Source organism: Diplotaxodon limnothrissa, linkage group LG9 (genome assembly GCF_057381915.1).
Source record: "Diplotaxodon limnothrissa isolate DT_005_m linkage group LG9, D_limnothrissa_male_GT1.1, whole genome shotgun sequence".
In the NCBI taxonomy this organism is placed as follows: domain Eukaryota; kingdom Metazoa; phylum Chordata; class Actinopteri; order Cichliformes; family Cichlidae; genus Diplotaxodon; species Diplotaxodon limnothrissa.
The window spans coordinates 5,088,496-5,105,308 of NC_140604.1; the positions used below are offsets into that span (position 1 = coordinate 5,088,496).

General features: G+C 41.4%; 1 protein-coding gene across 1 annotated transcript in view; it reads left to right on the forward strand.

The window, feature by feature from the left end:
• The first annotated feature begins 4,173 nt into the window (after nt 1–4,173).
• Nucleotides 4,174–16,813, forward strand: part of vstm2a (V-set and transmembrane domain containing 2A) — an 85,301-nt gene continuing 72,661 nt past the window's right edge. Inside the window, exons 1-2 of the mRNA XM_085363250.1 lie at nt 4,174–4,252; nt 5,420–5,586. Of these exons, the coding sequence (XP_085219376.1) occupies nt 4,174–4,252; nt 5,420–5,586 (246 nt within the window). The remainder of the gene's footprint in view (nt 4,253–5,419; nt 5,587–16,813) is intronic.

The following is a 16,813-nucleotide window of genomic DNA, read 5'->3' on the forward strand; positions in this document are numbered from 1 at the left end:
GCAGCACGTTTAAGGTTGATCAGATCTGTTAGAATTTATTTAATATTAATTTCTAGTATCAGCTGATGTTTGCTGGAGCCACAGCTGTAAAACTGCAGGTCATGATGTCGGTTTGGTTATGTGGTGAGAGGGAAACATGAAGATGAAACCAGGAGATGTCCTTACTGGATCATCAGAGCTGAACAGGTGATGGAGAAACAGGTTTACCTTTTAGGTGACATGAATGAGTTGAAGGGAAGTTATGAACTGTTTCTGAGAGACAAATAACACCAGGATCCTTTTTTAGGTAGCTGACAGCTGGTAACTGTGCAGGGGCGGGTCTAGCAAAGTTTTGCCAGGGGTCCAGGTGGGGCATTAACAGGGAAAGGGGGGCACAAAGAAATACTTTTCTTTCTTATTCTCATTTAAAATGTCTCACTTTTAAAAAGTAATTATCTGAATCTTACAACAAAGGATTGATAGATTGATTCATATATACCATCAAAACAGTGTACATCACTGTCACAACAGCGTTTGTTTTCATTTAAAGGCTTTATGATTTTTCCTATATTTTTTTGTCCCAGTCCAGCCCTGTATGCAGCTCATCTGCAGTCTGGTGTTACCTACATCTTCCTACAGAGATTGAAAATGTGACGTCATTTCCGGCGTAAAACCGCAAAGAATTGTAGGTACGAGTGGCAAGCGGTACTAGCGCGCGCAGGCTTTCACAAGAAAACAGTCACACAGCGATAAAAAGAAACACAAAAAATGGCAAGAAGCTGTTGTATTATTAACTGCAATAGCCGGTCGCACGACAGCCACGGGAAGCCGACGGGTAAAGAGATCGGTTGTTATCGGATTCCATCGTGGAAGAGAAATTGTTCAAGCCGTGTTACCGAAGTAACAAAGAGGCGACGGATGGCCTGGATTGCAGCCATTCAAAGACCAAATATAATGTTCCAGAACACTCCAGCTCACAGGTTAGTCTGCTCCAAGCATTCCCACAGAGGTACGTCTTCTGTTGTAGTTATTACGTAATTTATCATAACATTGCACTATGCTGCTTTGTTCACTGTGGCTTTGCGGGCTAATGTTTGTTGTGTTTTGTAGGAAAACCAGCCTACAAAATGCAGGAATGCGATCCAGACTGGGCCCCTCTATCAGCCTGGGTCAGACCGAGTTTAAAGCTGCTACCACAGCCAGATTTGATCGGTTAAGAGAGAGAGCGAGATCAAAACACGAAACGTCACGCATACATGTGCCCAAGTGTTGTATTGAAGCAAGCAAGTGATGAATAACCATTTTCCAGTATGTTGTTTTGATATGTTTTGTTTTTTTGTTCTTTTTGCATTGTTGATTTGTTTTTCACTGAAGCAGCTAATAAAGCACAATGGAATACAATTTTGACTCTTTCTTGTGAGATTCAATAATAGCATGAAGCAATAATGCTAGTTATAAATAATGACAATAAATTGAGTGAATTATGAAACACTTATTTTATTTCTATTAGATCTGAAAATGTTGTGTAATACTACAACCTGAAACGTCAAATACATGCGTTGGCCTGTACAGGAGATAAAGGAAAAGAAATTTAACAACAGCTGTGAGATGGAATCGTCCAAATCACCAAAGTAAACTGCACCTGGGCTTGTTGCAGGGATCTGAAGTTACTAAACATTTTGGACCATATAATAATAAATATGTGTGTGATGAAAGTTGGGCAGTACTTACTCCACTCTGTATGCTCGTATGGGTCTGACTCTTTCACTCCTTTGATTTTTTCCTTGTACTTTTTTTTTGCCTTTGCGTGAACTCTGTCTCTGTACGGAGCTGCCGTGTTCTCCGTCGTTTTGTACATAACTGTTTTTGGACCAAATAAAATGCAAATAGGGATTAAAATTGCAGAATTAATGATTACCACCACTGGAAATGCTAGCGCTTGATGGAGTGTTTTGATTTTGTTGCCACTCGTATCCACAATGCAATGCGTGAATGTCACGTGGTCTGTCAATCTCTATTTGGAAGGCAGAATTTCTGTTCTGAGTACATCGAAAGCACCATGACTGCAGTTTTATTGTTGGATGTAAAAAGCGCACATGACGCTGTGACGTAGGCTAGAATCATGGCGGCGGTCAACGACGGTCCAGGCGTGGGATTTCTCTCGTGGAAATGTGCACATTATTTTTTCCTTTCTGTTGGTAGGTGGCACAGTGCACTTGTGGCAAGATCGTGCTAACATGTAAGCAAGCTAGAAGACTGGCATCCTTGCTGGGTATCCAGTTAGGGAAGCAACACAATATTAAAAACAGAATTCTGAGTAAAAACAAAGTTACTTTCCCTAGTAACTAGTTACTTTGAAAGTAATGAGTAACTTGAAGTAACTGAGTTACTTTTGATAGAAGTAACTAGTAATGTAACTAATTTACTAATTTAAAGTAACTTACCCAACACTGTCTAACACACAACACTACACACCAACTACGCAAGACAACACATTAACTACACGCTCCAAACAGCTAAAAATCAGAAATCTCTCTCGCTCTCTCTCTTTTTCTGCTGTCTTTCTCTCTCTCTCTCTCTCTCTTGCAGTCACTCATAAAACTTCCCCCTCTTCCTAAACAACCAAATGTCATGTTGGCATATCATTTTTGATTGGCCGACATGGTGCGTTTTTCCACCAACAGGAAGGGGCAGGTTTTTTTTTTTTTTTTTTTAACTCTAGCAAGCACTTTCATAAGCAGAGAGTGCTCACTGCACTGTCCTTAGACAGTAAACGTGACGAAACTATTCAGGAAAAAAAATATGTATATATTATTTAGCATTACTCTGGTTTTAGGTGGCCTATCAACACAATTTAAAAACTGGTATATATCACCTTGTTGCTTTGCTATCTTTAAGTGGTCAAACAGCAGCACTTATGCGATTGTTTTGCTCCCTTAGCTCCAGGTGTTGTGCCAAAAAGTGATCATCAGACATCAAGCTGCCGCTGCAGCTTAAGCGGGCGAAAGTGATTGTCTACCTAGATTGTCTATCTAGCTGTCTACTAGATTTTCTAGTAGGCAGCTACTTCTGATGCGGTAAGGTGCGATAAGCTGAAGGCAGCTTCAACCGTCTGGTTGTTGAAAAATAGTAAAGCGACCACACCGCATTTTCTTGTTAGTAAAGGTAACGGCGTTGTAACGATAGAAATAGTAATTAGTTAGATTACTGAAAACAGTAACGCCGTTAGTAACGCGTTATTCCCATCACTCCTGAATTCTGACTTTATGCCAGTCGACCTATACACACCTGTCCGCCTCCCCAAAGGATGAATGATCTCCATTCACGTTATGAGCAGACATTAGTGGTGCCACGATATGTAAGCACTGCATCAAAGGCCAAAATGTTCTCACTCTTTCCGGGAGACTAATGGCAAATTCCAGCAGGCTCTCTTTTAGCTTAATGACTCGGGACATGTTATGCTTGCCCTGCCATGACCCACCTCCAAACTGTCATCTTTCTTATTTGCTCACTTGTGAAGCTACAATATTTAGACGAACTCCTGACTGCGTGAGTGCACCAGATTTTGACACACCCACATTTAATACGCGCTCTTGTGCATGTTAGACAAACTTTAAGGTTCTCTTTCACAAAACTGAAGTTTTGTGAATAAGTAGGACCTTTAAAAATCTGTATTCGCATCATTTGGGCATCATTTGCAAAAATGTCCAAATAAAATAAGCTCGTTAAAAAGTAGTAACTGTAAAGCAAACGCTCGGTGCTGCTTTTGTTTAAATTAAGCGGTCAAGGTGACAGGAAAAAAGGGCCGGATGAGGACTAGATTTGCAGAGGTGTGGGGAGAGTGTGGATGCCACAGTGATCCACTAGACTGACGTCTCTCTGGTAGCGCAGAAGAAGACCGCAACACGGTTATTTCACATACTTCAGTGCAACCAGGCAGTCGACAGTCTCTCCCGCAGAGAGGCACAGAGAAAGAGAAGGAAGGAGAAAAAAAGAACTTCGGCAACGACAAGCTGTAGCTTTCCAGCATGTTCAGCCTTCTGAAATCTCCGTTTAAACACACTCGCCCAGCAACTGTTTGATTTTGCTGGTGTGCAGGATTTTTCCCCCCTCTTCGCCCCCTTGGAAAGATTCGTCTTTTTTCTATCCTCCTCCGGCTGATGTAAAAAGAAAAACGAGCCCCTTGATCTTGGAATGATGTGGACCTCACACGATACTGTTGGATTTGTTTTCTTAACCGGATTTTGCGTTCAATTCGGATTCTCTTTTGAAGGTAAGGATGGCATATTTTCTTAACCAAAAGGGGGGAAAAACAATGTTGGCGTGCGAGCGCGATCGTGTCTGGCTTTGCTGCCCTGCACTGGTGGGAGAAAGTGTTAAAAGTGCGCAGCTTTGCTGGCGGAAAACGGGGAAAAGAGGCTGTTGTGAAGGGATTTTTTTAAGTGACTGGAGAAAAAAGAAAGGGAAAGCGATCTCAGAATGAATGTTTCTCCTGAAGCTGATGACGAAAAAAAAAATGCAACTGGTGATTGTTTCAGATCAAGTCGTTTCACGTCGCGCTCAGAAGAGAAGGGGGGGCTCCTTCCCCCTCTTCCCCCCCTTGCACCTCTTTCACAGCGACGCTTGATGGGGAGATAAAACTTGTCTTAAAGGCTGCCTTTCATGAGAAGCTTTCAGCACCGCGGACAGCTGCAGCTGCCTGCGTCTGTCCGCGCTCCTGAAAAGCTGACGCTCCGGATTCCGTGTGGCTGCTTGGTGTCGCTCGCCACTTTCAAACTGCGTCGGTGCGGGCTCTCTCACGCTCGCCTTTGGCCGCATCGCAGCTACAAAGCTCTAAACAGTTTAACCGGGAGTTTGTCGAAAAGGACGTAAACGACGGTTTGGTTTAAAAGTTTACAAATGTCATGTCGTCACCGCTCCACAGAAGGCTATCTTCAAACCAAACTCTTTTATCAATCTGTGCTTTAAAAAAAAAAAAACACCCGTGGACTGAATTACACTCAGGCAAACACCACGAAGCTTAGTTGGAATTTTTAACGCGGTTTCAACCAGCTCCGCCGTGGCTACAAAGATACACGCATGTATAATAGGAAAGGTTTTTTGCGGAGGGGGGGGGGGCATGGCTGCTCCAATTTAGTTTGTGAATAATGTAGCAGGAGTGCGTTACGTAAATTCCAGATGAAGACGCGTCATTATATGTGACGGTGGTGATGGTGGTGCTGAGGAGTGTGTGTGTGTGTGTGTGTGTGGGGGGGGGCTCTCTAATTAAAAACAAGAAGGCACCTTTCGTCAAACGTGTGCCTCAGTAACGCAGCTGCTGCGGCCATCAGCGAGCAGGAGACTCGAGTGATTCTGTGCTTGTAGACGACGCACAAACTAGCCTCATCATTATTACCCCCGCCTCACCCCCTCCTCCCCCCGCTCCTTCTCTCATCCGCAGGTCGGTTCACGGACCTGCCCTCCAACATGACCGTCAAAGAGGGTCAAAACATAGAAATGGCGTGCGCGTTCCAAAGCGGAACCGCCTCCGTGTATTTGGAGATCCAGTGGTGGTTCGTGAAAGCGCCGGAGCCGAGTGACAGCGAGGAGGACATCGATGCTCAAGAGGTACAAGGGAATCTCTCCCTCTCTCTCTCTACATCTCTCTCGGCGCGTGCCCTTTCCCTGTCAAGAGTTGTGCGAGGCTTGCTTGGAGCACACCCACTCATGAAGGAAATAAGGGCATCCAGTTTGTATCCCCTGCTATTCCGCACAAGCACCTTATGCTATCAAACCTCGTCCCTCTGTAGCCGACAGAACACTAAGTTTTTGGGTATTTGTTTTCTTTTCTGGAACTTTTTGTTAGCTTCATCCCCCCACCCCCAGCTGCTTCCCCGAAGCGGTTAAACATTTCTCATTTCCATAACTTTTCAATCCGTGGCTCTAAGTTCAGTTCGACTACTTGGGCTTCCAACTTTTCCCTGAAACAGTTAAAAAAAAGCCCTCCGCAATCCAAGCAGGACGCAGCCCCATCAAGAAGAAAAATAAGAGCATTAATCAAAGAAAAAAGTGGAGGGTGGGAAAGGGAAAAAATGAGCTCGTTCTGGATATTAATTACATGATAAATGAAGTAAATGAGCCCAACTATTCATGGATGGATAAAAAGTGGCTGAATCAATACAGCCAAAGCATATTCCTGCACGCTGCCTCATTTAACAGTGCATTGGAGGCTCTTTGGCATTTTGTTATGTATTGCTGCTGCATTACTGCTGGTTATGACAGCAAATAATGATCAGCTGCTTAGTGAATGAGAGTGTTTACTGCATTCAAATGAATGGAAATGACTTGCTTCCATGTTGTGTGGTGAGGAGCTGCGTTTCGTGATGTGCGAGGCCTGTTGTCATGACAGACATCAAACGGTGATCTGTACATTTCTATGACAAAGGGGAAGCGAGAGATGTGTGTGACGGGAGGTAGCTGGATATCCATGTGGCTTTAATTATTGTTCCATTGTTGCGTGGCTCTCACAGCAGCGTCGGCCAGGCTTTGATGTGGGTTTGATCCCACATGACTCTTGGATGTTGGGTTGAAGTGGCCTATTGATGCAGACATCACATTGTTACCCATATTTCTTATCAGGGATGGCTGTGTGACTGAAAGCTGCTGTGTGTGTGTGTGTGTTTGGCCTGCAGTGTTTCACTTTGAATGGCAGTGTGCGTGTGTGTGTGAGAGAGAGATAGTAATAGAGAACGAAGTCACTTGGTCTCCTGGAAATTTAGAGGAAATGAACACAATGTCTTAGAATGCAAATGTTTATGGAAATCCAAGCTGCATGCACGGAAAGTAAGACTCGGATGTTTGAAAGGATGATATGAAAAGACTTGAGAAGACAGACAGCAGCTCAGTGCTGAAATAGTGCAGAGGAAGGGTAGGTGGGCGGACACTTTATCTGCAACTCTTAACGACCCAGGTTTAATTCTTACCCGCACAATTATTCTACTGTGAGCTTTTATTTTTTTAATGCAAATATGCAGTTATTGCCTGTAGCTTTTATTGTGTGACAAGTTTTACAATAGTGGTAAAGGATGGGAAAAATAAAAGAAGCAAGGACATATACACAGAAACACTATATGAACTACACTTCTTGTTTTTTGAACTAAGTCCGTCTGTTTGTAAATGTAGACTGCATTTTGAGGTGCTGGATTATACAGACCTGTGTATAGGCACTGAATTTAAGCCTGGGACTGTAGTAGATTGTCACCATTGTAACAATTCAGTCTGTAAAATTTTCTTCCATCCTAAATGATCCACAATTGAGGGTATTGTTGCAAAGTGTAAGTGTTTCCGCAGTTTCACACGCAGTTCAGCCACAAAGTGTCAAAAGTGTCAGGCCATGTAACTTAGAAGTACGTATGTGTTCCAGGTAGGGAACAGGCATCCTAAATACATAGTTTAAAACATGTGCAGAATGTAACAAATGCACTGCTTCTTTGTGATTGTTTTACATGTTAATATATGAGACTGGGCTGGTTGTTGTTCCACCATGGTGCAGTGCTGTTTGAAAGTCATTTTCTATCATTGTAACATTGTGGAGCTTCCTGTAGGATCAGTGTTGGGTTCCTTCATAGAAAAAATGAATAATGCATTTTTTTAAACTTACATATTGGATAGGTAACTCATTACACTGCTAGTTACATTACTTTCATATTACTCTGCAACAGTCTGTCAAGTCGTAACATTATAACCCTCTTCATAAGAGTGACTCATATTTCAGTGTTTGAGCTTTTATGTTATATTTAAATGTGTGGTTTCAGTTAGCACATGCATCTCTTCCTAGATGCTCTATCATGTAAAACAACTAACATTATCAGTTTTTATAATACTTCAGCCATTGTAGAAATAAAAGAAAGACGAAATCAGATGACTTTGTGAGTGTGAAAGTAGGTGTGTTACCCAGAGGCAACACTGCAGAGGGATAGTATCGACTATTCCTACAAATATACATTCAGTGAATAAGTAGAAAGTGGATTCAGGCTGACATGTAGACACTGAAAAATGTAACACAAATCCACAAATTTATGTAATATTTCATAGTAAAACTCAGTTCTTCTGAAGCATTCCCAGGTCCACTCAAGTCAGTAAAGAAAGGAGTTTCTGCCTGCATCAGATCTAACGTTTGCCATATGCAGCAGGATTTGGTAATGGGTATTTTTTGTAAAGCACTAGAATTAACTTCTAACAAAATGCTAAATCAGGTCATTTGTGTACCCACATAAGCACAGTTTTCTCTATTTTTGCTGTTGTTGAAATATAAGTTAAACTTAAACATGTCAGCAGTATTAAACTCAGTGCCATCTATAACCAACACATTATTCAGTTCAATTCTATTTTATTTTAGTGCCAAAACCATAACAACAGTTACCTCAAGGTGCTATATATTGCACTTGTGTATACAGAAATTCTATATGCACAAGTTCTGTCTAAGTGGTGCATTGCTCCACCGATCGCCAGACCTCGTTTTTTTCAGCAGTGCTCACAATAGTGGCTTCTCTGCACTGCAGTATGAGTCCAATAAACTGGACAGTTCGATTGAATGAGTGACTAGCAGCAGGATCTCCAACCGCTGCACCACGTCTGGTGGTGATTTTGAGGAGCTTTTTCACTGGACAGAGTGCACATGTGGCCTTAGCAGCTCTGAAACACCATCAAGGACAAACTGGTCTGGGATAAAGCAAGACGTGCGCCTCACACATGAAGGAAACACCTTTATTAGAATTCTGCAGTCTACTGAAGAGTCACTGGTGACCCATCTAAGGTCAGGGTTTGATTAATGCCCGCCTCTTTTTGATGCAATTTTCAGCCCATTATCACTCACAGTGTTTAGCACTTGATTTTAAATAGATAAATACCTTTTGTTTTATTAAAATTCATGTATCCATGTAGTATATGCCAAACCCAACCCTAATCACAGAATGGTCACTGTTGAGGTGGTTATTAAATAATGCATCAAAAGCACTGAACACCAAGGCGCCCTGGCAATATTTAGTCTTCTGGAGATACCTGTACCAAGGCCAGCCTGTGTCTGTTAATAGAACTCAAACAGCTGCCATTTTAAAAGGTAGTAGAGTGATGCAGTGAAGAGACCACCTAGTACTACTAGGACTAAAGTGCATCATTTGTGTAACATCATATTTTGCAGAGTTGCAGGCTGAGAATTTTTAGAACACGTTCACAAACCGAGTGACTCCTCTTTATCAGGATGCTATTCATTGGCTCGTGTATATTTTTGATATGCGGTAAAAATATATATTTGTGCGTTGACTTTTTCTGATCTTTCCCTGACCCTGTGATGGGGTCTTATTGTATTTCAAATTTTCCCAAGTGTCGCGGAAGCACAGAGCCCACGGTTGTTCATTTTGGCCTTGCAGTCGCTGAGCTGTGACAGAGTGCATCTGAGGCTGCTTTTTCAGGTGAAAATTTAAAGGAAAATAGCCCAGGGGTTATGATGGTTTATTATGGGGGAAATGGTTTATAAACTGCGAGCTCTGATTGCACTGAAGACTTGTTTGGAGTTTTACATGTTTTGAAACTGGTCTTTCGCTTGATTTCGTTGGTGGGAAAGTGGCAGTATGGAGAGATTATTTTAATATTTTAAATGGATTTGAAACATTTTTGACTCCATGAACAGAGTCTCAGACGATAAACATGTAGCAAAAAATGTACAATTGTGTCAACTGCACTTAGATCACTGCCGATAAAATAATGATCTGTCACAGGGCTTCTTCCTGCGCTTTCTCTGTTTGTTAAAGGACCAACATGTGGACTAAGAGTAGATGTAGGGGGCATGTGAATTCTTTGGTGAGATAATCCCTTCAGAAGATGATAACCACTTCTGCTTCCCCCCACTGTTTCCCATTAATATTAAATTGATGCTGCGTAATAATATTTTCGACTATTCATTTGGATCTTCTAAATAATTATTTCTGCATGAGGGCAAACTGTGTTGTAATATAGTCTATAACAATATCATCAAATCCAAAGAATAAAAAATCAATACATCTGATCATTTTTAAAGCTCTGCTTAAGGTTTGTTTAGATTCGTGTTTGACTAGGGCTTAGTAAAGACTATTACATACAGTTAACTGTTTGAAAAGCAAGGAACGATTGTGGTTTGGGTTAAAAGAGATCAGTGTTGAGTGTCAGATGAAAACAGGAGGAAATGGTGCATTTGATGGGGACTATTTTCAGCATTAATCCGCATTTGCTGCTCCAATGGTTATTTCTGACAGAGACTTCTCAGTTAGAACATTTATCTACTTGCAGGTTTTTAGCACCGTGATTAAGATAAGAAAAAATAAACTATGCTCAATTTGTTGCCGTTTTCACTTATCAGCTTTTGGAATAACAAAAAAATAATATTCATGAAGCGTCTGTGCTCATTGCTTTTCCAAAATTCCCCGACCTTGGACACAGATTAGAGTAAAAGAAAGGAAAACAAACATGTCAATAGAGAGAGCTGTTTGGCTTCAGCTTCCACAACAAGTGCTAAATGATTCTCCTCTCAGATTATAAATGACGAGCTGCCAGTTCATAATTATGCACAAACACAGACAGACAGAAACAAAATATTCACACCTCCATGACAAAGAGGAGTCGTGCCGCTGACGGGATTCGCTACACTTGTGATTTTGTTGATTCAAGTCAGAGAGTAAAGACACACAGAGAGGAGGAGAGCGATCGCAGAGCATGAGTGGGAGCTAAACATTTGCTGTTACGGAACAGGAGCAGATTGCTGTGGAAACACGGGGTCATCAGTCTATACGACACTTTGGCTGCCGTTCTCTAACAGAGGCTGTCTCGCCTGTCATTTCATCTATAATTATGCAGCATTGTTTTCAGAATGTTGGGTTATAATCCAAAAGGACTAAAGTGTACCTCTAAAAGAATATAATATGCTGCACATTTATATGAATGGATATGTGGATGCAAGCTTTTAAGCTAAGAGCAGAGGAAAGTAGTTTACTGGTGGTCTTGTGAAGCACTTCTGCCATTTAAAAAGACCAAAGTGCCGCACCAGTGAATTTTTTATTTCAATTTCCAATGCAGGGTACATTTTCCAAATCAGCTCTCCAAGATGGCCATAATGAGCTGGAGAGGACTGGCGTGAGAGTTGTGGTGCATCATGCAGATTTTTCTTCATAGTTCCATTACTCTGCTTTTCATGAATCCAGTTGAACTAACTTCCACAACTGCTTTATTTTTAGTCTCTGAGGCTGTTCTTGAGTTCCCACCAGTTAGCCTCATTAAGACATTAAAACCACATCGCTTTGTTCTACAGGTGCCCTTAGAGTGTCCCTGACCTGGAGGATAAAGGAACCCTGTTCCACTGTGTTTGACAGTGTTGAAAGATTAAAACATTTTAGGAAGAAGTCACTGTGGCGTGAAAACATGCACTATATGGACAAAAGTACTGGACCTTGTTTCTCATCCATTTTTAATCCATTATCACTGGGACCACTTTAGAGTTTTTTGCTCTTCACTGGGATTTCCACATCTGCTGTCTTCTGTTTTTTATTAATTATCAATACGTCTGGTTGGCTGGCCATTTATTACTGTGTAATCATACATTGCCATTAAACCTATTTGTGTTTTACGTATGTAGACCCTACAGTAATAGGGAGAAGCCCCCAACAATCACACGACCCTGTTTGAGCAAGCACTTGGTGACAGTGAGAAGGAAGCCTTTAAGCAGGAAGAAACCTCCACACTCAGAGAGAGGCAGCCATGTACCACGATGTGAGCAAAGACAGGACTAAAAATCCTGTCGTTGCTCACATCGTGGTACATGTCAAAGGTAGCCAGAGATTAATAATACCTAATGATTAAATGCAGAGTGGTGTGCAACCACACAGGGTTAGAAACAATAGAAGCTCCCCCCAGCAGCCTAACAAAAGGGGGATTCAGGATCACCTGATCCAGCCCTAACTATAAGCATAATCATGAAAGTAGAGATAGTCCTCTGAATCCAAACTGGGAGCTCGTTCCACAGAAGAGGGGCCATGTACGCTATCGGCTCTGCCTAAGACCGAAGCGCTTTATTGAAATACTATGAATACTATAAATTTGATATATTTGAAATATGTTGTCTTTGTTGTCCCCGTCAGGACTCTTGCTGCAGCATTTTGGATCAACTGAAGGTTTTTAGGGAGTTTTTAGGACATCCTGATAGAAGTAATAAATGCATCAAAATCACTCAGAGACAGGATGCTTCTAATTTTTTAAGGTATTGAGGCAATGTAAGAAAAAACTCCTGCGTGTTGGTTTAGTGTGTGCACTGGAGCACAAAAACGACTCTCCTGTGACGAGTCCTTTTCATCACAATTTTTTTTTACAGCTTATTGACTTTGGCGAGATAGATCCGCTTCATTTGGTTCATTAAACTAAATGACCAATATTGCTGTGTGATACGCAAATGTTGGTATCAACACAGACTAACTAAAACAGTTTAGTTAACAGTTAAGGACATGGATACTGTGGGTTTTTTTAGAGACATGGAATGTAAATGTGCCTCCCTTTAACTGACTGTTGGTCAGCTTCTGTTGTTTAAATGTACTTTGGGCTATAAAGAATTAACATGACGATATTTTTCATAAAAAAAGTATATAACACAGTTCAGTGGGATGCAGTGGGGTTAAGTTAACTGGTGATTCTCTGCGTCAGGGTATACACACTCTAAGACAGCTGGGATAGGCTCCAACCCCCCAATACTAATTGCATTAGTATCGTTTAAATACCAGTGTTGATGTCGATACTATCGATATTTGGATCAATCTGCCCACCTCTAATGACCAAAATGTAGCATCACTGCATCAGTTCAACCTCTTGATATTTGAGAGGTTGTTAGTAATATGCTTATGGTTGTGGCTAGGTTTTTATATATATATATATCCACCACTTTATGTTGATTTTTAACCCATCTGCCAATCTTAGAACAATCCTGTCATGGTCCTGAGTCTGTTGACTCTGTGTTTTTGTTTTGATTAAGACTGTTGTGTGTTTTGGATTAATTCTTGCTAAGATTTGCTTGTTCTTAGGTTTTGGTTTCTGTTTAGTGTCTAGTCTGTGTCTCTGTACCTGCCCTGCTCCCACGTCTCCTGTCTAAGTTATCCCTTTCCTTGTGCTCTCTCTATACTGTGTCAGTATTGCGATCTCAGTCTGTATCTGTAAGTTCAGTTGGTGTGCTTCCTGTTTTACTAAGGTCCGTGTCGGTATTCTGCGTTGCTTCCCTTGTCTCGTCCTGCCCAATTAGTCCCAGCCATGTTTCCTTTCTGTCTCCCATTTCCTGATTACCCCGCTGTGTATTTCAGTCCTCTGTCATCCCCTGCTTGTTGTCGTGTCGTACCCTCTCCATGCTGTGTCTTGACCTCCGTGTTATGGTAGTTTTCTAGTTCTCCGTTCACAGCTTAGCTTTCTAGTTTCTCCAGTTTCCTTGCTAAAGCTTAGTGTTTTGTATTCATGAAGAGTTCTTCTAAAAGCTGCATTTAACTTTCCTTCTCCGAGTCCTGCATTGGGTCCCATCTCCTGCCTGCCAAACACACCTGGACAAGATCTGTAAGACTCAAAAGCTTGTTTAGCGTTTTTTAAATTACACCTAGCATTTTGATGAAAGTGGATATTTCAATTAATATTTAATACCTAAATATAATTCATACCATTATAAAACATTCCAACAAATGTGAATAAGCGTGCAGGCTTTGTTTTCAGATTTCTGACTTCAGCCAGTCATTGCTCACAAAGGATTTGAATTAAACTGCTGAAAACAATATTTGTATTTCTAATTATTTTGGTTTGAGAATTACTTTTGAGCCTCTGGAAATGGAAGCACTATGTATAAATGGTTAATGCAATATTTTGTTAAACCCCTTAAATTAAAGCTGAAGGTCTACACTTAAATGACATTTTGATTGCTTCATTTCAAGTCCATTGTGAAGGCGCAAATTTAGAATATTGGATCTTTGTCTGAATACTGGCTGGAAAGGCTGCTGCTTTGACCTTCCTCATAGATGTACAAAGCCTACCTGAAGGTTATGTCACGCATGACGGACAGGGCCTCATTTCCATGCATTTGAATGTTAAAAAATACATTAACGATTTTATTTAGTTTTAAACTCTAAATCCCTCTTATTCTGAAGAGGTGGATATAAATCTTTTCAGGCTTTGATCTCTTCTTTTTATCCAGCTAATCCGCCCACTGTTGTTTGCCATAAGATCAATTTATGAGTAAATCTTTACCACCCCGTCCACTGGTAATTCTATTTGGTGTGGGATTATGTTTGGATAAAAGTGAGGGAACGGGAGAAAAGCTGAGTTTTATCTGTGGAGGTAACTGTTCCGATCATTTCAGCCACTGCTCTGTGAGCTCTCGGTTATGTATTATTCCCACAGACGTTGGGAATAAATACATAAAAATAAAAGCAGCTTAAAATCAATGTAATTCTGTGTGTGTGTGGGGGGGGGGGGACAAACATCTTTGTATATCTGGAATATCATAAAGGCCACACCTTGACAGTATGAATTTCTAAGCTGAAGTAAAGGTTTAGAGAAAAAATCGGAGATGATGCTGGAGACCTGGCGCAGATGTGTGCTGTTTAAAAATGTATACTGCATTTCATTACTCAAATACTGCCTGGAGTGCATGAATGGTGAGACTGCTGCTGGATTCAAACCTAGATCTCCATGAAACACATCACAGCACTGGCATGTCTTTCTAAAAGCGAGATGTTTTTTTTTTTTTAAGAAAAAAAAAGGAGGTGGACATGATACGAGGTCACCCTCAGCCGCCAGAGAAAATAGAGATCAGCTGAAGCCTGGGGTAAGAATACAAACGACCATTATATAAAGCATCCACCTGCGCACTTTGACCAAATAACACTCAAACCACTGCGAGCTTTACCTCTCTTAACAAGTGAGTTTATAAATCCACTGGGTGTAACAGCAAGGAAGCATAAAATCCATTGGCAGCCATGCTCTTTGAGTGACCTTACTGTCTGCCTCCCTGCCTCTCCATCATAGTCTGACTGCAGCTTATGCAGCCTCCTCCTCCACTCAAGCTGAGATAACTGCACCCGGAGTCAATACCATGCACCAGGTATAGTCTGCTGACTGCTCTCCTCAGCCATTCTGGCCCCTGCCATTCCCGCACACGCCTGTAATGATCTGCAGTGGTTTGTAAACAGCGAACATGAGTTCTCCACAGGAGCCTGTTGTGTATGTGTGAGCATGCACGAACACATGAAAGAGCTCGCTGCTTTGTTATTCCACCTGTGGACTGTCAAGCGATCCACTGACAGGCTCAGCTGCAGCGGCGGAAGAAAACCAGGCTTTTGAAATCACTGGAATTCACTGCAGAAACGACCGAGGGCTGTTTCCAGTATTGGTAAGGGGGTGGCAGAAGGTTGTTTAAGGTGGGGTGAGTGTCTGTGTGTGTGTGTGTGTCTGTCTGTGTGTGTCTATTTGTGTACCGGTTTTTCCTACCTTTGTGGGGACCAAAATTTGAAATTTACTATACTTGTGTGGGTCAACAGCCCATGGTCAGGTTTGGGGGGGAGGGAAACTGCATCAAAGCTCCTATGGATGGTACAGTATGAGCCAGCACTTGGTGACAGTGGGAATGAAGAACACCCAAGAAGTTTATGTTCTGCTTTATTTATGGTGAGTGAGTTTCTAACATATTTTTAGTCTCTTACTTGCCCAAATTTATGGATGCAGCTTGCTAAGCAAGCTAGTGTTAGCTAATGGCTTGTTTTATTGTAGGGTCTACCTTATATATACAAAGCACCTTGAGGTGACTGCTGTTGTGATTTGGTGCTATATAAATAAAATTTAATTGACTTAATTGGTGTGTAAACGTCTTCCCATTTCTGTGTCCAGAAAAACTAACATGGTGTGAGCAAGAATGCTAATACTAAGGCTTCAAGATGTAAAGTCCAAAACCATTGGGCAAGTTTATAGTTTAAAGCATCAAATGTGAGGTAAGAGAGCCAACAAAATGAGATGGCAAATAAATGTATTTCATTTTAGAATGATGTTAAATGGTAAACCAAATCACTGAGACCTATATAAAGCATGAGAGTGTATTTGTTTGCATCTATAATTACCACAAAAGCCCCCTGAGCCACGGTCGCCCCAATGGCGACCGTGGCTCAGGGGTTTGGGAACCGTATCTGTAACCGGAAGGTCGCCGGTTCGATCCCCTGGCTCTCTGTCCTGGTCGTTGTGTCCTTGGGCAAGACACTTTACCCTACTGGTGTTGGCCAGAGGGGCCGATGGCACGAAATGGCAGCCTCGCTTCTGTCAGTCTGCCCCAGGGCAGCTGTGGCTACAACCGTAGCTTGCCTCCACCAGGGTATAAGTGCGAGTGAATGAATAGTAGCATTGTAAAGCGCTTTGGGTGCCTTGAAAAGCGCTATATAACTCCAATCCATTATTATTATTATTAAATTCAAGTGACTTAATACAATTGACATGTTTTCTTCAACTTTATCTTTGTTACTGTCAGGCCAATTTTAAGCATTTCTGCTTAGATATTATGAAATGAAAATTATGAAATGAAATAATGTGATTTCTCAAAAAAGACATAAATCATATACGATTTGTTTCATCATCTTGAACATCAGCTTTACTAAACAGAAACATCTGAACATTTAACTGAAATGACAGGTGTCCTTCCTTCTTGGAGTCAAAATTCATTTTCTTGAGTTTTTTTATAAAACTGAAAGGATGAAAAAAATAAGATCTGAAATGAGAGATTGATCCAAAATAGTCCTTTAGGGTCTGAAGCTCAGGTGTATCTGTT